General features: G+C 46.6%; 1 protein-coding gene across 2 annotated transcripts in view; it reads left to right on the forward strand.

The window, feature by feature from the left end:
* Nucleotides 1–15656, forward strand: part of DDX27 (DEAD-box helicase 27) — a 50467-nt gene extending 34811 nt beyond the window's left edge. For both annotated transcript variants that reach the window (XM_069548776.1, XM_069548777.1), the window contains 19 exons: nucleotides 1697–1756; nucleotides 2013–2178; nucleotides 3066–3112; nucleotides 3248–3334; nucleotides 4334–4439; nucleotides 5288–5461; nucleotides 6127–6277; nucleotides 6948–7047; nucleotides 7160–7301; nucleotides 8142–8295; nucleotides 9554–9635; nucleotides 9748–9925; nucleotides 11500–11606; nucleotides 11776–11878; nucleotides 13191–13285; nucleotides 13382–13505; nucleotides 14252–14339; nucleotides 15290–15364; nucleotides 15499–15656. In XM_069548776.1, coding sequence (XP_069404877.1) covers nucleotides 1697–1756; nucleotides 2013–2178; nucleotides 3066–3112; nucleotides 3248–3334; nucleotides 4334–4439; nucleotides 5288–5461; nucleotides 6127–6277; nucleotides 6948–7047; nucleotides 7160–7301; nucleotides 8142–8295; nucleotides 9554–9635; nucleotides 9748–9925; nucleotides 11500–11606; nucleotides 11776–11878; nucleotides 13191–13285; nucleotides 13382–13505; nucleotides 14252–14339; nucleotides 15290–15364; nucleotides 15499–15517 — 2058 coding nt within the window. In that variant the 3' untranslated portion in view covers nucleotides 15518–15656. The remainder of the gene's footprint in view (nucleotides 1–1696; nucleotides 1757–2012; nucleotides 2179–3065; nucleotides 3113–3247; nucleotides 3335–4333; nucleotides 4440–5287; nucleotides 5462–6126; nucleotides 6278–6947; nucleotides 7048–7159; nucleotides 7302–8141; nucleotides 8296–9553; nucleotides 9636–9747; nucleotides 9926–11499; nucleotides 11607–11775; nucleotides 11879–13190; nucleotides 13286–13381; nucleotides 13506–14251; nucleotides 14340–15289; nucleotides 15365–15498) is intronic.
* Nucleotides 15657–19702: the final 4046 nt, after the last annotated feature.

Consider the following 19702-nt stretch of genomic DNA (forward strand, 5'->3'; position numbering starts at 1 on the left):
AGGTGATCTCAGGTGACCTTAGTGTTTAGGATTTCTGGTTCCCACACATCACAGGCAAAACCACCACAGATGTTGTTGTCATCTGCTTATTTGCCAAAATCCTGTGCTTTCCTTTGAATGTGGTTATTAACAAGCTAGATGATGCTTGAAAGTTCTTTCCCATTTCATGTGCTTCAGAGAGAATTATTGCCTGCTCAGAGCAGTTTAATCCAGACTCTGCTGGTCTGTCAGGAGAAATATCAATAACCTCAGATATGCAGATGACACCACCGTTGTGGCAGAAAGTGAAGAAGAACTAAAGAGCCTCTTGAAAGTGAAAGAGGAGAGGGAAAAAATTGGCTTAAAACTCAACATTCAGAAAACTAAGATCGTGGCATCCAGTCCCATCACTTCATGGGAAATAGACGGGGAAACAATGGAAACAGTGCCAGACTTTATTTTTTGGGGCTCCAAAATCACCGCAGATGGCGACTGCAGCCATGAAATTAAAAGACGCTTCTTGGAAGAAAAGTTATAACCAACTTAGATAGCATATTAAAAAGCAGAGACACTACTTTGCCAACAAAGGTCCGTCTAGTCAAAGCTATGGTTTTTCCGGTAGTCATGTATGGATGTGAGAGTTGGACTATAAAGAAAGCTGAGTGCCAAGGAATTGATGCTTTTGAACTGTGGTTTTGGAGAAGACTCTTGAGAGTCCCTTGAACTGAAAAGAGATCCAACCAGTCCATCCTAAAGGAAATCAGTCCTGAATATTCATTGGAAGGGCTGATGTTAAAGCTGAAACTCCAATACTTGGCCTCCTGATGTGAAGAACTGACTGGAAAAGACCCTGATCCTGGGTAAGATTGAAGGTGGGAAGAGAAGGGGACAACAGAGATGAAATGGTTGGATGGCATCACTGGATGGACATAGGTTTGAGTAAACCCCAGGAGTTGGTGATGGACAGGGAGGCCTGGTGTGCTGCAGTCCACGGGGTAGCAAAGAGTCGGACATGACTGAGTGACTGAACTGAACTGAACTGCTGGTCCTTGTTCTGACTGAAATGAAACAGCATTGCCTTTTCAAAGTCATCTTGGAAGGATTTTTTTTTTCTTTTCATATGAAATTCATGTAATTAAAGACTTATATTCTTAAGTCTTATAGAGCTTACATTCTAGCAGGATAGAAAATAACTAGACAAATAATTGAACAGTTAATTGTGGTTGTGGTAAGTGCCATAGCAGTTTAAGGTGCTTTGAGCATGCAAAAGGGGGGCCTGCCATTACTTACTCTTTCTAGAGTTTTAGCAGTATCCATCATTCCCTGAATTTGCTCAGAGTTCAACGTTTTATTTGATAGGCTAAATTATGTTCATTGGACAAGGGGGAAAGTTTTTTCCAAGTAGCTTTCATTCAGATACGATGTGACATCTCTTGGTAATTGTATCATTCTGAATAGTCAACAGTTTCTAGAATGTGGATGTCTTTATTGGTTCCAGGTAATTTAAAGGTTTTTTTTTTTTTTTAACAAACAGATCATTTATTTAATGTTTCTTTGTTTGCTTGTCTTATTGTGAATAATCTAGATTGATCAATCTGTCCAAGGACAGACAAGCTTTTTTTATACTGAACATCTCAAAACCAACCCTCGGAAGATGCTTGCTTTGTCTCTTTCCCATATGCATGTTTCTTTTTTATCTCTTCATTTTTATTTGTAGAGGGCTGCTACAACATTAGATGAGAAGATTGAGAAAGTTCGAAAGAAAAGGAAAACAGAGGTGAGTAAGCAAAGCATCACTTCTCGTTGCTGGTCAGCCCTGAGCGTTGCTCTCAGGGCAGCCCCCCTGTTTCTCACTGAGCCTAGGTCACAGTGCAGCTGGTCCAGGCAGGCTTTCTCCACGTGTCTGTGGTTAATATTCACTCAGAATCCACATAGTGTTCTCCCAGGGTGGCGAGCATAACCTTGTTCTTCATAGGTTCTTGCTTTCCTAAAGTGGGTAGTCCGTCTTGCTTTATTACAGTTTCTTTTTCTAGGATAAAGAAGCCAAGTCTGGAAAGTCAGAGAAGGAGAAAGAAGCAAAGGAGGGCTCTGAACCAGAGGAGGAGGAAGACCTTGAAGGAAAAGATGAAGAAGCCTCAGAAGATGAAGAATCAGAGACTGACTACTCATCAGGTGATGAGAACATCCTCACCAAGGCAGGTAGGTGGTGCTGTCAGAAGCGGGGACAGGAAATCGGAGTGTTCGCCTTGACTTTTGTAGATTATTTTGTGCCCTTCTGCGCAGTTAAATTTAGGATGTCTCCATGTTGAACTCCTTTCTTTTAGCTTCTCTTTTTCCTTAGGATTTTATTAGGGCTGCTCTACTTCACAGACTGAGCTTACTCTTTTCCCTTTTCCCTCTTGGCTCATGCCATGTGGTGTGTGGGATCTTTCCTGACCAGAGATGGAAGCTGTGCCCTCTGTATTGCAAGTGCAATCTTTTTTTTAAAAAAAAAATAATAATTATTTTAGGGGGGGTTAGAGCTCAAAGTCTTAATTCCTGGACCACCAGGGAAATCTTTTTTTCTTTTTTTTTTGGCCATGCTACATGGCTGGCAGGATCTTAGTTCTCTGATCAGAGAAAAACCTGGGCCCCAGTGAAAGCATGAGTTCTCACCACTGGGCTGCCAAGGAGGTCCCAAGCTCACTCTTTTCCTCATCTCCAGCCCCACACAGCTATTGGCACTTCTGTGACTCAAACTTACTTGGGGTGATGGGTCTCCCACCTCAGATGAGTCCACCCACGTAGTGGCTGCTCCATGAATAACTTCTTGCAGAAATGGGTGCTAAAGCTAAAGCATTATTACACAGCACAGTGACTGGGAGTCTGGTCTCTGGAACGTGGTAAGCTTCCTTCATTTGAATGACTTACCTTCCCAGCCGCACAGCCTCCTCTTCTGTGAGGTGACGCTGGTGATGGCGGCTCCCCCAGGTCGTTGTGTGGCTTCAGTGAGGTGTCTGTCCAGGTAATGTACTTAGGACAGTATCTAGCTGACTGAGTGTTCAGTAGGTGTGAGCCCTGATTATTTGCTCTCTTTTTCTCCATAGATACACTCAAAGTAAAGGAGCGGAAGAAGAAAAAGAAGAAAGGACAGGTGAGCATGGGCTTGGACAACCCCTTGGAAAACAAGCTTGGAGCTTATTTTACAACCTGAAAGGATTTTCAGGTCATTTAGTTTTCTTAGGCCCCTTTTGCTGAATTCTCTTTGTCTTTTGATTTTCTGGTGTAGGAAGCAGGAGGGTTTTTTGAAGATGCATCTCAGTACGATGAAAACCTCTCATTCCAGGACATGAACCTTTCCCGCCCTCTTCTGAAGGTAATGGCTGCTTTCGTCAACCATGGGATTCTTGCGGTTGCCCCGTAACTGGGCTCTCTGCCCTAAGCTGGGTCAGTGGCCTCCCCAGTTGCCCCGTAACTGGGCTCTCTGCCCTAAGCTGGGTCGGTGGCCTCCCTGAACTCTGTTTGTCCACACAGCTGCTGGAGAGCCCGCTTATGCAAAGGTTCCCCTGCTGGCCTGTACGTACGGCCCTGCCCCTTCTGGTCCCCTCTGATGATGTTTCCCAGCAGCCGTTCTGCTCTGGCCATGCTGGCCTCCTCACTGACCCTCACACAGGTCAGGCGTCTTCTTCCTCAAGGCCTTTGCACTTGCTGTTCCCACTGCCTGGAAGATGGTTCCAAAAACCTGGTTGGGCTGCTCTTCGCTTCTCTCAGGGTTCTCCTCAGTATACCCTGCTCAGTGAGACCGTCCCTGGCTGCCTTCCTGGAAATCACTCTCACCCCTTCCCTGCCGCCCTCCCTGGCCTGCTCGACCACTGTGGCTTTCCCCACAGCATTTCTCTTCATATCACAGCTGTTTGGTTTTGGCCTGTTTTTTTCTCACAGACTAAGATTCCTAAGGGCAGGGTTGTTTCTTTTGTTGCCTGCTCTGTGCTCAGTGCCTGGAATATTGACACACAGAAACACACACACACAGAGACACGCACACACACGCACATAGACAGACACAGCCACACACACACACAGACACACGCATGCACACGCACACACTCACGCACACCCACCCACCCACCCCCCCACACCCCCACAGCCATCCACCCACCCACTCACCCACACCCACCCATCCACCCACACCCCCACACCCACCCATCCACCCATCCACCCACCCACCCACAGCCCCCCCCCCCCCCCCCCCACACACACACACGCACGATGGACTGAATGGCTGGAAGGGACTGAAACCCGCTGGAAACCTGCCTTGTTGTTTTGACGCTGAGACCCCCTCCCCCTCCTGTCCGGCCCCGCCTTCTTTCTTCAGGCCATCACAGCCATGGGCTTCAAGCAGCCCACCCCCATCCAGAAGGCGTGCATACCTGTGGGGCTACTGGGGAAGGACATCTGTGCCTGTGCAGCCACGGGGACAGGTACTGAGGGCAGGGAGCTGGGGTGGCGGCGGGGGGACGGCAGGAGGAGGACGCATGGCGGAGAAGAGGCTCGGGGCTGGCTGCCCACAAGGCCACTTTGCTAAATATGCAGACACACATTTTAACACAACAACACTATATATTCTGTATAGTAACTTCCCTTCTAAACAATGCTTATATATATCTTTTCTTTCTTTAAATACTCTACTTTTTTCAAATAGGGTAGTCACAGGTGATAGGTTTTAGGGGCTCTGGTGAAGGACATTTTTATTTGAACCTAGCAGGGTGTCTCTGTGACCATGACCTCCTGGCACTCCCATGATAGGCCCCTGTCATCGGAGTAAAGATTTTATAAAAGGGATGTTTATTACAACATTGTGGACTAGTGCAGTTAATTATATAGTCATGTCATAGAATAGAGGAGAAATAATTGTGTAATAGAGTACGATGTACTCATTTAAAAGTAGAGTACATAAAGAAATGGGAAAATATATGTATAAAGGGAAGTTACTAAACAATATATAGTATTATTGCATTAAAGTATATATTTTTATATATATTTCTGTCCATTAATTTAAAAAAAGATTGGTAATATAGATACTGTTTTGTTAGTGCTTACCTCTGGTTGGCTGAACTGTGGATGATTAAAAAAAATTTTTTTTTGTATTTCCCAGATGTTTTACATTGACCATGTGATTTTAAAACCAGAGAGAAAGTTTTATAAAAACTAAGTTCTTTCACTTCCCTCTGAGCAGATGTGTAGGCTCTCTGTACGTAGGTGAGCACCTGGACCTGTGAGGTGTTTCACATCTTTCTGCTCATTGCGTTCCTGCTGCCTTTCTCTCCAGGTAAAACGGCAGCTTTTGCCTTGCCGGTCTTGGAGCGTCTGATCTACAAACCCCGCCAGGCTCCAGTGACCCGCGTGCTGGTGCTGGTTCCCACCCGAGAACTGGGCATCCAGGTGCACTCCGTCACTAAGCAGCTGGCCCAGTTCTGCAGCATCACCACCTGCCTGGCTGTGGGTGAGTGTCTGGCTGAGGGCCGTTTTCCCCTGGAAGGCTGACACGGGAAGAATGGATGTGCGCCACCGTCCGAGGGTGACAGGTGCAGGAAAACCTTCATGGGGCTGCTGACGTTGCCACAGTAGAGAGAGGGGGATGCGGAGGGAGGAACCTTGCAAAATGGAACTTCAGAATACTGAGAACACTTTTTTTCTTGGTACTCAACAAATTTGGGATATAATTTTTGTCTTACATGAATAATGAATCAAATATTAATTGGAGCAGGTTTTTTCTGATGACGTTATATGATAGTCACTCAGCCTGCATTTTACCCTCTTTATGCGGTAGGAAGTCACAGGTGATTTAGAAAGATGACGGTGTCACAGCTGCATATCTCAGTCCTTGGATGGTTGACTCGTTCTATTCTGTGGTTCCTTTTATTCTGAAGTGCCTTTGTGTCATCCTCTTTTTCTGATTTTTGCATTTAGTACAGTTGGAGCTAAATAACCCATCTCTCCCAGTGTACTGTAAAATCCATGCAGGTGGGGCCTCCGCTGGCCTTGTTCCCTGCCTTTTGCTCTGCATCTGCCGTGAGACCCGGCGGGTGGCAAGGCTCAGTCCTTCCAGGTAGCGAGTCCTTATGGTAATGACTCAGCTGCCCACCTGGTGGGCTCTGCTCTCTGCAGGTGGCCTGGACGTGAAGTCTCAGGAAGCAGCGCTTCGGGCAGCGCCTGACATCCTCATCGCCACGCCAGGTCGGCTCATCGATCACCTCCACAACTGTCCTTCCTTCCATCTGAGCAGCATTGAGGTGCTCATCTTGGATGAGGCTGACAGGTACGCCTGAAATGCTGGGGTCTCCAGGGCCCCAACCCTGGATGGGGACATGCACTCCACGTGGTCCTACGTGGCTCTCGCCAGTTCAGCTGTTCATGTTCGTGCCTTTCTCCATCTTCGCCCAGATTATCCGGCTCTCTTTCTCTCTCTGTAACATGATGGTTAAGAGGGAAGGCTGGTCAGATTCTGGTTCTGTCACTTCCTGAGATTGGGAAGCAATTATTTAGATTCTCAAAGCAAATCCTTTTTGTTTGTAAGTGGGGATTAAGTACCCAACCTCATGGTGTTGAGGATTCAAGGAGTAACTCCAGTAAAGTGCCATGTGCCTGGTGAGGATTCAGCCAGCAGCCTCATTGTGTCTGTGTAGGAGAGAATCCTTGTCCTTAGGGAACATGTGCTGAAATATTTAGGGGTCAAGTGTTGTGATACCTGCCACTGAAAAGCAAATGATTCTGCAAAAGAAAAAAGATTAGGCAAATGTGGCCAGATGGTAATTCTTGGTGAATCTTCGTAAAAGGATAAAGTAACACTCATAAAATGAAATACGTGAGCCTGAAACGTAACTAGTAATGATAGGCAAACATCACTTGTCTTATGTTTTCTGTGCTTCGTCGATACAGATGCAAGCCCAGCCCATTTTTGTTGACCTCTTACCTCCCCTGTTGGCCAGGATGCTGGACGAGTACTTTGAGGAGCAGATGAAGGAGATCATCAGAATGTGCTCCCACCACCGCCAGACCATGCTTTTCTCAGCCACAATGACGGACGAGGTGGGCTGTGGGGAATGGAGAGACAGCACAGAGGCCCCTGGGCTGGGCTGGGGCAGCGTCTCCCTCCCGCCTCCGGCAGACCAGTCAGCCTCCCTGTCTTTGTGGCTGGCAGGTGAAAGATCTGGCCTCTGTCTCCTTGAAGAATCCCGTCCGGATATTTGTGAATAGCAACACGGATGTGGCCCCCTTCCTGCGGCAGGAGTTCATCCGGATCCGGCCTAACCGGGAAGGGGACCGGGAAGCCATCGTGGCAGGTGAAAGCCTGGGGTGGGACCGGGGAGGGTGGGGTGCTCAGCTCCCCTGAGCTTCACACCGAAGGGTTGGTTTCTCCCGTGGCACCCCCTCCTCCATCCAGTCTCCCCGAGTCCTGTGCCTGGGCCTGCCGTCCGCTCCATACTTTAACCAGGCGTGCTTCCCCTCTCTCTTTCATCCCTTCACCTCCCTTCGGCCATCCAGCCTTCCTTATGTCCTGCTGAACTCCTGGACACCTCCTCCAGCGGTCCCTCTGGCTCTTCGCCCAGGCCACTACGTCACCTCGCTTGTTGCAGCAGCCTCTTACCTGGCTGTCTGCTTCCACGCTGTCTCTTCTCCACACTGCAGACCATTAAAGGGGATCATTAACAAGCATTCACCCAGTTCCTTCGCTTTTGAACCCCTCTGCTGTCTCCCATCGCTCTTAATCTGAAATCCACGTTCCCTGGCGAGTCCTCTAAGATCCTCTGGACCTGCCCCTGCTTGCCTGGCCTTAGAGCCTTAGCTCATGGTTTTCTAGCCATACCCTCTTGCTTTTGCTTTCACAAACCCACTGAGCTTTGTGTTTGACTGAACCTTTACATTTGCTCTTGATCCTCTGCCTGGAATCCTCCCCCAGATCTTCTCGTAGATGACCCTGTTCCGTCCTTCAGCCTAACGTCACCTCTTCAGAGAGGCCAGCCCTGAATCGGCACTGGCTTCCCTGCTTCTGTCCTGCAGTTGAAGCTCCACACAGCAGGGCCCTCACTTGCTTTTGTGGCCCCAGGCACAGCAGCCACACTGCGGGCGAGGAGCAGGACATGCTTGGGGTGGCTGCTGGCTCACTCTTGTCTCCCTGGCAGCTCTGTTGATGAGAACCTTCACCGACCATGTGATGCTGTTCACCCAGACCAAGAAGCAGGCCCACCGCATGCACATCCTTCTGGGGCTGATGGGGCTGCAGGTGGGCGAGCTCCACGGCAACCTGTCTCAGACCCAGCGGCTGGAGGCCCTCCGGTAAAGTCTCCGGGGCTGAGGCTCCCACCCATCCTTCAGAGAGGGCTGTCTTCATTCCAGAGACGGGGACTACTCCCAGAGGTCATGGTACCGTAATGGCAGGGCAAACAGCAGAGTTCCCCACATTCTAGCCTAACCATTGTAGGGTCATGTGTCAGATACAATCAGAACTTTTGACTTTGTAGAAAATGATACCCTTGTCCCAGTGCTTAGAAACTAGGAGCTGCTGAGTGGGGTCACAGGAAATTCCGACTCAGGAAGAAGCAGGTTCTGACCTCTGCAGCCTTTCCAAAGCGCTGGATGTCCCTGGGTCTGCTAGAGCGAAGTCCTGAATCGAATCCATTCGCTATTTCTTGAGCATTTACTTTGCCAGGCCCTGTGCTTTTCCATGTGATTTCTTACTTAATTCCCACAGAATGGGATCAGCTTGGTAGGCAAGGAGGTATCCTTTAGAACACTCCACCTGTCCCTATTCATTATGATAGGCAGTTGAGAGTTGTTTTTCTTTTTTTTTTTTAAATTAATTTACTTAGTTGGCTGTGCTTAGTTATGTTTACAGAGAAGGCAATGGCACCCCACTCCAGTACTCTTGCCTGGAAAATCCCATGGGTGAAGAAGCCTGGTAGGCTGCAGTCCATAGGGTCACTAAGAGTCGGACATGACTGAGCGACTTCACTTTCACTTTCCACTTTCATGCATTGGAGAAGGAAATGGCAACCCACTCCAGTGTTCTTGCTTGGAGAATCCCAGGGATGGGGGAGCCTGGTGGGCTGCCGTCTGTGGGGTTGCACAGAGTCAGACATGACTGAAGTGACTTACCAGCAGCAGTTATGTTTAATTGCAGCATGTGGGATCTAGTTCCCTGACCAGGGATTGAACCTGGGACCCCTGCACTGGGAGCTCAGAGTCTTAGCGATCGGACCACAAGGGAAGCCCCAGAGTTGTTTCTTAAAGGCTGCTTTGAATGCTGAGACATTGCGTGTGCTACTTTTTACAGTCTAGCTCTGTGGTTCCCGAGCTTCCATATTCATAGGAATTTCTGTTTAAAGTGGTATCCACGAAACTATGTTTGCTGTATGTTGTGGGATGTTTGGGGGGCACATAAGTGTTGTTAGGCTGACATTTAGGACCTGTCCCCACCGTGACGGTCTGTACTTTGCTGCTTGACTCCAGAAGGGTTTGTGTTCTCGCTGTGGGTTCAGGCTCCTGCAGAGCTTTGGGGTCGAGTATTCAGAGGAATGTTTGTGGCTGTTTCCAGGCGCTTTAAAGACGAACAGATTGACATCCTTGTGGCCACCGACGTAGCAGCCCGTGGACTGGACATCGAGGGGGTCAAAACGGTGAGCAGGCTTCCCTTTCCTTGAGCTTCCAGTGGGGATCCTCCTACCTCCTTGTGCCCTCTTCTCCCTGCCAGCTCCCAGACCTGACTGATGCTCAGCTTTGGCCTTCCAGGTAATCAACTTCACCATGCCCAACACCATTAAGCATTACGTCCACCGGGTGGGGCGCACAGCTCGTGCTGGCCGGGCCGGGCGCTCGGTCTCTCTGGTAGGGGAAGAGGAGCGGAAGATGCTGAAGGAAATTGTCAAGGCCGCCAAGGCCCCCGTGAAGGCCCGCATTCTGCCCCAGGGTGAGCAGGCATTGGTGCAGCAGCCCAGGATGCCTTAGGGTGGGGCGTGGGACGGGCAGGGTCCTCAATCAGACCCAGGAGGGCGTGGCAGGGGACAGAAGGTGATGGGTAAGAGCAGGTGCTTTGCTGTTAGGAGCCAGATCGGTATCCTAGCTCCACCACTTCGTTGTTGAGGAGTCCTGGGCAGGTCTCCGCTCACCTCTCTGTGTGTGAGAGGGAGTGAGGAAAGGCTTGTGCCCCAAGTGCTTACTCACAGCATTTGTCAGCCTTTGGGAAGAGAAGGCTTCTTCTTAAGGTGCCACCCCCATTAACCCTTTGTCCCTTCTTCTTCCAGAGAGTGAGGAGGAAGTCAGTACTCATTCTTTTTGGATAGTTAACATTCTTTTTGTTGTTCTCATCCGTAAGGGTCATATAAAGTACATCCTTACAAATTTTTTTTTTAAGTTACAAAAATAATATGCATTCAGTGTTGGAAAAAAGTAAATCAAATAAGAGTAAAAATGTGATTGTAGGAACTTCCCCAGCAGTCCAGGCTTCCTAGGTGGCTTAGTGGTAAAGAATCTGCCTGCGATGCAGGAGACGCAGGTTCCATCCTTGTGTCAGGAAGATCCCCTGGAGGAGGGCACAGCTACCCACTCCAGCATTCTTGACTGGAGAATTCCACAGACAGGGGAGCCTGGCAGGCTGCAGTCCATGGATCACAAAGAGTCAGACATGCCTGAAGTGACTGAACACGCACACACCCCAGTGGTTCAGTTCTTAGGACTCTGCCTTCCAAGGTAGGGGGTGTGAGTTTGATCCCTGGTCAGGGAGCTAACATCCCACATGCATTGCAGCCAAAAGCCAAAATATAAAACAGAAGCAAGATTGTAGCAGATTCAATAGACCTTAAAAATAGTCCACATCAAAAAAAAAATGTCTTAAAAAATGTAATTGCATATGAAAGAGCTTACCGCTTGTAGCATTTGATGTACATCTTTTCAGACCTTTTTTCCCATTCATGGGTCCTTTTTTTTTCCCTTTCATTTAAAATTTTTTTCACTTGATTCATTCAGTCTATTGCTCTTTATTCTAGGTATTGGGGATACAGCAGTAACAAAGCAGCTGACATTGATGAGAAAGAGGCACAGTAAATAAGCCAATAGTAGATGTGATTGACAACATCAGGAGAAGTGACTATTTTTGAAAAGCTGTTGGGAAAGGACTCTGAACAGATGGCATTTGAGCTGAGTCCTGGATGATAAGAATGAGGTGGGGGTGGTCTGGGGACAGCGTGTGCCAAGCAGAGAAATCCAGGGCAAAGACTCAGAGACAGGGACACACTTGGTGTGTGAGTGGAAGAGGAGGGCCAGAGGGCCAGAGCGTGTGAGCAAGCAGTAGACAGAAGTCAGAGAGGTAGGAAGGGCCACGCTGAGGAATTCAGATTTTATTCCAGGAGCGTCAGAAAGCCTTTGGGGAGGTATTAGGCAGAGAAGTCACACAGTTTTGTCACTAAATACCCACCCTGCATTGTTTTAATCAGTTACACCATATTCATCTTTATTTTAAAATCTTTTTTGTTCTTTTCCCTTGAGATGTCATCCTCAAATTCCGGGATAAGATTGAGAAAATGGAGAAAGATGTGTATGCAGTTCTGCAGTTAGAGGCTGAGGAGAAAGAGATGCAAAAGTCAGAAGCCCAGGTGAGGCTGCTCAGTGAGCAGACCACACAGGCCCCTGCTGGTCTGCCTTCCTATGGGCTGTGTCTGCCAAACGTACCAACAGCCCCAGGCGTTTGCAGGCCGTGGCTTCTTGCAGTCGCCGTGTTCTGTGTTATCAGATGTGGGTTTCATTCTTCTGCTGTCCCCACAGATCAACACAGCTCAGCGGCTCCTGGAGAAAGGGAAGGAGGCCCCAAACCCTGAGCCTGAGAGGAGCTGGTTCCAGACCAAGGAAGAGAGGAAGAAGGAAAAAAGTATGTTGGGAAGGTTCCTCCAAAAGCCAGACATGGCGTTGCCATCAGGCCCCGTGGTTCCACTCCTAGGCCTACGCCCTAAATAACTGAAAACAGGGGCTCACACAGATGCCTGTGTGCCAGTGTTCACTGAAGCATTACTCACAGTGGCCAAAGGGTGGAAACAGCCGTGTCCATCAGCAGATGTGTGGGGACACAAAATGCGGTATATGCGTACAGTGGGGTGTTACTCAGCCGGCATGAAGTTCTGGCACACGCTGCAAGGATGAACCTTGAAAACATGCTACGTGAAGTGGTCCAGACGTGAAAGGACAAATCTTTATGATGCCATTTATGTGAGGTACCTAGAGGCACAGAACTTTCTAGAACTTACTAGACATTGTGGGCAAGGAGTTGCTCCTTAATGTTCCGTTTGGGATGATGAAAGTTTTAAAAACAGATGATGGCAATGGTTGTACAATATTGTGTCATTAATCCTACTGAATTGTACGTTAAGGAATGGTAAAATGGCAAAGTTTATATATATTTTGCCCCAATTAAAAAAAAAGTTGGATATTTAGATATATATATATATATATATATATTCCTTTCTCTCTCCCTTTTAAAAACAGATGAATTCACGTTGTTCTACACCTTGGTTTTTTCCACTTATTTTGTCGTTTAGAGATCATTTTACATAGGCACATACAGAGCCGCCTTTTCTTTTTTTAATGACTGTGGTCTTCTCCATCATATGGGTGGGTTATAGTTTATTACTTTTCCACTGAGGGACACTGAGATTGTTTCCTATCTTTTGCTATTATAAACAAGTGAATAGCTATTGAGATGTCATTTCACAATTAAGCAAGCATATTTGATTTGCAAGGTAAGTTCTAGGAAGTGAAATTGTATGTCCGAGGGTATGTGTATTTATTATTTTGTTAGGGGTTGCACAATTACCCTCCAAAGAGGTTGTGCCAGGAATTTAAGAAACACTGCCTTTATGTGATTGGACCAAACATTAAGGTGTCTGTATGTATGTTAAGTCTCTGTTATAAATAGGGTTAAAACTGTATTGTGGGAAGGTATGGGGTGTATGTCTTTCATAATAAGAGGCAGATAGATAATGAATGTCTCAAGTGGATTAATTAAGAAATAGTGGAATAAACATGTTATTTAGTGAGATGGAGGTAACCACCAGAAGAAGTGGTTGGTTCTTCTCATTTTAAGCCCTCAAAGGTATCACTTTAAAATATGTTTACTTACTGTGAGTTTAAAAAAAAAACATTTTATAAAACAATACCTGAAATTTCATGCTTTCTTGTCATCCTAGTTGCCAAGGCTCTGCAGGAGTTTGACTTAGCCTTAAGAGGAAAGAAGAAAAGGAAGAAGTTTATGAAGGAAGCCAAAAAAAAGGGGGAGATGACAGTGAGTGGCCTCCCTTTTGGAGGTGGATCCCTGCCTGGGGACCTGGGTCAGGGCTGCCTCGTCTGTTCCATACATACATGTCATCTTTCTCCCCAGGCAGAGGAGAGATCCCAGTTTGAAATCCTCAAGGCACAGATGTTTGCAGAGCGGCTGGCCAAGAGGAACCGCAGAGCCAAGCGGGCCCGAGCAATGCCTGAAGAGGAGCCAGTGAGGGCGCCTGGTAGGTAGGCGGGGAGCCTTGAAGGAGCTGGTAGGAGGGATCTCTCTGAAACCTGTGCTTGTGGTCAGGGAGGAAACAGGAGGGGTGACGATGACAAGGGCCCACATCTTTTGAGTACTGAGTAGATGCCTGCATGTACAGCTGTCCTTCATTGGCTCCAAGTGGTGAAGTGACCCCATGGTTAGTGGGGACAGCTAGGATTTGAACCCCACTCTTTCTTATTCTTGGGCTTCCCCGGTGGCTCAGATGGTAAAGAATCCACCTGCAATGCAGGAGACCCGGGTTTGATCCCTGGGCTGGGTAGATTCCCTGAAGAAGGGAATGGCAGCCCACTCTAGTATTCTTGCCTGGAGAATCCCATGGACAGAGGAGCCTGGTGGGCTACAGTCCATGGGGCTGCAAACAGTTGGACGTTACTGACCAACTAACATTTTTGTTTCTGGAGCCTAGATCTCCGCAAGCTGCTGTTGGAGGAGTGGCTCAGGGTAGAATGATGTGGAGACACTTTTATGTTTAGGTGGTCCATTCCACCTTTGGAGTCGTTAAGCATCCTGCCCCCACCCCGCCCCCCACACACACCTGGTAATTTTGATTCCTTTTCCCTTTTCTGCTGGGATCTGGTGTGTCACTTCCATGTCAATAAAACATCAAGCCAGAGCATCCACTAAAGTGCGAAGCTTGAGCATTAGGGGATTTAGGAGCTTGGGACAAAGAAGCCTTATCTAACCCATTCTCTCTGTGTGCAGCAAAGAAGCAGAAGCAGGTGAAGAAATCAGTATTTGATGAAGAACTCACCAACACGAGCAAGAAGGCCCTGAAACAGTATCGAGCTGGGTAGGGTTTTAAGTCATCATGGAGCTCTTGGTTTTCTGATGAAAGCTATGAATCTTCTCCCTTGTTCCCCACTCTTAATTCTCATATACCTACAGATTAATAATATAGGCATACCTCATTTTATTGTACTTAGTGTAGCAACCCTGTGTCGTCAGATGAAGGCTAGCGTTTTTTTATTTTTTAGCAATAGAGTTTTCTTATTTTTATTTAGTTTTTATGTGTTTTTTTGGCCGCACCACATGGCTTGCAGGATCTCAGATCCCTGACTAAGGATCGAAGCTGGATCCCAGCAGTGAAAGCAACACGGCCTAATTACTGGACCACTAGGGTATTCCCAGCAATAGAGTATTTTTAAATTAAGATATGGGCATTGTTTTTTAGACATAATGTTATTGCACAGTTTAAATAGATTCTTGTATAGTATAGACGTTAACTGTTACATGCACTGGGAAACCAAAAAAAAAAAAAATCCTAACCCACAGTATCTGCCTATATATAATTTCAAGGGCTCCCATCTGCCCCGTCCCCGAGCTCATCTGTGTGTCCCAGGGTGAGAGTAAGGGAAGTGTGAAGGCCCTCCTGCCTTGGAGGTAAAATAGCACATTATGGTTTGGACGTATAGCTTCTCTCAGGGGAGTAATAGAGGACTGTGGTGTGCTCTGGAATGTTTTGTTCCTCCCCACATCCTCTGGGCTGGGCTTGGCAGCTGGGTAGACTAAGTTATGCAAGCAGTTTTTTATATACACAGGAAGGAAGGGCCTCTTCCAGTCTTGCTTTAGAGCTGGGTCCTGTCTTTGATAAACACATACCATCAGGTGGAAAAACAAACTTAGAACCTCGGACCCTAAAGACGTATCTGCGTTGTGCCGCTGCTCCATGTGGGAGCTGGTGGTGGGGGATGGTGAGACACTGCCCGCTTGTCCACCATCCTGCTGTCTTCTCATTCCCAGCCCCTCCTTTGAAGAAAGAAAAAAATTGGGCTTGCCCCACGAGAGACGAGGAGGAAACTTTAAATCTAAATCCAGGTAATGTTTACAGTTTTGGAGGGCTGGAGGCTACAAGTGGGGTTAGAGAATAAAGCTTTTCTGGGAAAGGAGCTTCTCCTTCCTGTCTGGACTTGTGGGTTGGTATTTATTTACCCTGCTCATTTTCTTCATAGGTACAAGAGGAGGAAGTAGCCGTGGTGAGCTGAGGAAGTTCATCGGGCAGCTCTTAGATCTCTTCCTTCTGGGAAGTCATCCTGGCTTGGTCTCTCTTCTCTTTGTAAAAAACATTCTTTAAAACTTTGTCATTTGTACATTAAAGAAGGGAAAAGCTGGGGGTCTAAGCGTCCTTGTTAGCCAAGGTTCCCTTTTTTTTTTTACAGCTCCCTTCTTCATTAGCTTTCCATAAAGAAAGTACCAAATGGAGGAAGTATTTTGGGAAGCGTTGAGACCAGTCTAATTGTACATCTTTCTGTTTCTTCCCTCAGTAGCACAGTCTATGTCACCTACTAGCTTGGCACTGCCATATATACTTAAACGTATCTCAGTGCTTGGAGAGGAGCTGGATGTGGAGTAGAGAAACTCTTACTAGAGGTTCTCTTTCAATGTCCTAGAATGAAAATATGTCATTTATTGAGCCCCAACTGTGCACCAGGCATTCTGTGTACTGAGAGCACTGTCTCATTCAACTCACTACACTCCTATGAGGCAGGTACTGTAATCCCCATTTTGTAGATAAAGAAATGGAGGGTTAGAAAGATGGAGTATCTTCCCAAAATTGTCCAGCTGAGATTTCAGGTTTTTGAAATTAGGGTGTATCTGGACCTATATCCCGACTCTTTACAATGATGTGGAAAATGGTACTGGAGAGATGAACCCTTCAAGGGAACAGAAAGAATACTAGATAAGTTAACTCTGTTGTAAGAAACAGCCTGTACCCTGTAGAATGACGGTTCTTTTCCTTTTCTGAATCACAGTTCCCTTTGACAATTAGATGAAGCCAGGGGAAAATTGTGATTGTAGTTTGTCATATATAATTTCAAGTTATAATTAGTTATCCAGTAGCACATACCCTCAGTAGTAGATTATGATCAGTGCTGTTCATTTAGGCTTCACTTAAAGGTTGCCAACAGAGGGTTTCAGTTCAGTAAATAATGGTCACCACACAAGATGGAGACCAGGTATTGAACCCAGACCCCAAGGAGTGGAAGCGCAGTCTTAAACACTGGACCACCAGGAAAATCCCAGACTCACCGTTTTCACATGCTTACAGAAAGAACCCCAAGTTAGATTGTTAGGAATGTGCACGTTTTAAAGGCTTGTTCAGTTCAGTTGCTCAGTCGTGTCCGACTCTGTGACACCATGAATTGCAGCACGCCAGGCCTCCCTGTCCATCACCAACTCCCGGAGTTCACTCAGACTCAGGTCCATCGAGTCGGTGATGCCATCCAGCCATCTCATCCTCTGTCATCCCCTTCTCCTCCTGCCCCCAATCCCTCCCAGCACCAGAGTCTTTTCCAATGAGTCAACTCTTCCCATGAGATGGCTGAAGTACTAGAGTTTCAGCTTTAGCATCAGTCCTTCCAAAGAACACCAACGATTGATCTTGCAGTCCAAGGGACTCTCAAGAGTTCTCCAACACCACAGTTCAAAAGCATCAATTCTTCGGTGCTCAGCTTTCGTCACAGTCCAACTCACATCCATACATGACCACTAGAAAAACCATAGCCTTGACTAGACGGACCTTTGTTGGCAAAGTAATGTCTCTGCTTTTGAATATCTATCTAGGTTGGTCTTAACTTTCCTTCCAAGGAGTAAGCATCTTAATTTCATGGCTGCAGTCACCATCTGCAGTGACTTTGGAGCCCCCCAAAATGAAGTCTGACACTGTCCCCACATCTGTTTCCCATGAAGTGATGGGACCAGATGCCATGATCTTCGTTTTCTGAATGTTGAACTTTAAGCCAACTTTTTCACTCTCCTCTTTCACTTTCAAGAGGCTTTTTAGTTCCTCTTCACTTTCTGCCATAAGGGTAGTGTCATCTGTATATTTGAGGTTACTCATATTTCTCCCGGCAATCTTGATTCCAGCTTGTGTTTCTTTCAGCCCAGCCTTTCTCATGATGCACTTGGCATATAAGTTAAATAAGCAGGGTGACAATATACAGCCTTGACATACTCCTTTTCCTATTTGGGACCAGTCTGTTCCATGTCCAGTTCTAACTGTTGCTTCCTGACCTGCACACAGGTTTCTCAAGAGGCAGGTCAGGTGGTCTGGTATTCCCATCTCTTTCAGAATTTTCCATAGTTTATTGTGATCCACACAGTCAAAGGCTTTGGCATAGTCAATAAAGCAGAAATAGATGTGCCGGGGTCCAGCCCCGGTGGATCCAGGGAATTCGAAGGGTGGATGGCGTTGGCGAGGAAAGACTTGTTTATTTATTGATAAAAGATTAGATTAAGAAACAACAGTGTAGTAGGAAAATTAAGTGGAGAAAGAGGGCTGAATAACTTGGATTACATGGAAGACCAATAAAATTCCAGACAAGGAATTTGCATCATCTACGTGGAGCCACCGGTGCTCGCTTGAATATCTAAGAGTGCCTTGCCTTAGGCTCCCTTTCGCGTGGGTCTTAACAGCCAGGGCAAGTAAGTAGACTTGGTGAGCCTCTGTGCCCCAGACGGGAATTCAGCCTGAAGTAGAGAGGAAAAAGAGAGAGACATGGGGGAAACCAGTCCAGCGACTGGCTCTGTCCTCTATTGTTCAGGCCTTTTATACTTTTGATAAAACATGGAGATCAATGGGTAACACAAAGTTATGCAGCGTTAGCAGTCCAGACTCTTATCAAAACCAGGCTTTTCTCTCTGCATACCTAATTGTATACACAAGTCTTAGGTAATTTACATCATCTTCCAGTCAAAAGGGCCAATTAACATTTTACAGCCTTTTTTCTGATAAGGGTTTGTCAACCAGAAGACTTATTTGTGTTGATCTTCCCAAGGTCTGGTGCCACTCTCAGAAAGCACTAAATAAAGTTACATTCTTACACAGCAAAGATACAGCAACTTATAACAAGTAGAGGGAGTACAGTGATGTACAGCAAAAGAGAAGCAATTAACTCAAAATCCTAGTGTTGCTAACATCAAAACTACTATGTATCTTTTTCTACATCCTGCTTACATTGAGTAACATCCTTCCAGGTGCCTAAAAGATAAAGAATATGGAGGCCTGGCAGCAGTCATTGAGTCAACAGTGAAAACCCTCTACCAATATAATTTTAAACTCTTTAGAAAAGGCTCTGTATCTTTAAGATTGCTTTCAAGCTTTGCGGCTCTCGCGGTTGGGGGTCTAAGCAATTCACAAGCTGTAAGAGGTCTGGGGAACCTGTTAGGCAAGCTAGAGAGCTATCAGAGGGGTTTTAACTGAAACATCCCTTTCAAATGCAGAAGACTAAAGCCCTGATTTGACTTTTTCCAGAGAATATCAGAAGAGTGGAAAAGCAGGCAGATTCTTATTTTGGGGGGGGGGGGGGGGAGTGGTGGATGCTCAGGAAATTCCAGGGGGAAAACCTGAGGTCTGATTAGCCTTGCCATCAGAGCTTTTGCCACATGACCTTGTCACAGATGGAATTCCTCACACTGGCTCCTGGCATAGATGTTTTTCTGGAACTCTTGCTTTTTCCATGATCCAGCGGATGTTGGCAATTTGATCTCTGGTTCTTCTGTCTTCTCTAAAACCAGCCTGAACATCTGGAAGTTCACAGTTTATGTAGTGCTGAAGCCTGGCTTGGAGAATTTTGAGCATCACTTTACTAGCGTGTGAGAAGAGTGCAATTTGGTAGTTTGAGCATTCTTTGGCATTGCCTTTCTTTGGGATTGGAATGAAAACTGACCCTTTCCAGTCCTGTGGTCACTGCCACGTTTTCCAAATTTGCTGGCATATTGAGTGTGGTACTTTCACAGCATCATCTTTCAGGATTTTGAAAGAGCTCAACTGGAATTCCATCACCTCCACTAGCTTTGTTCGTAGTGATGCTTTCTAAGGCCCACTTGACTTCACATTCCAGGAGAATATCTATTTAAAGGCTTAGATATTACAAATGTATGGTATGATTATCTCTGGGAAGGCTCATGAAGCTGTTAGGATTGCCGCTGGGGAAGGAAACTTCAAGTATGCCTTTTTGTACAAGTTGAAAATTTTTCTTTTTACCAAGAGTAAAAATGACTTATCAGCCAAAAACAGCAACAACAACAAAAAACACAAAACCTCTCCCTTCCGAGAAGATGAAGGGCTTCCTTGTAGGCAGTGCATCCATCCCCATCCTTACCGTCTCAAGCTGCCTGAGCTGCTAACAGCTGAGGACAAACACAGACCACTGG

Source organism: Ovis canadensis, chromosome 13 (genome assembly GCF_042477335.2).
Source record: "Ovis canadensis isolate MfBH-ARS-UI-01 breed Bighorn chromosome 13, ARS-UI_OviCan_v2, whole genome shotgun sequence".
Lineage (NCBI taxonomy): Eukaryota > Metazoa > Chordata > Mammalia > Artiodactyla > Bovidae > Ovis > Ovis canadensis.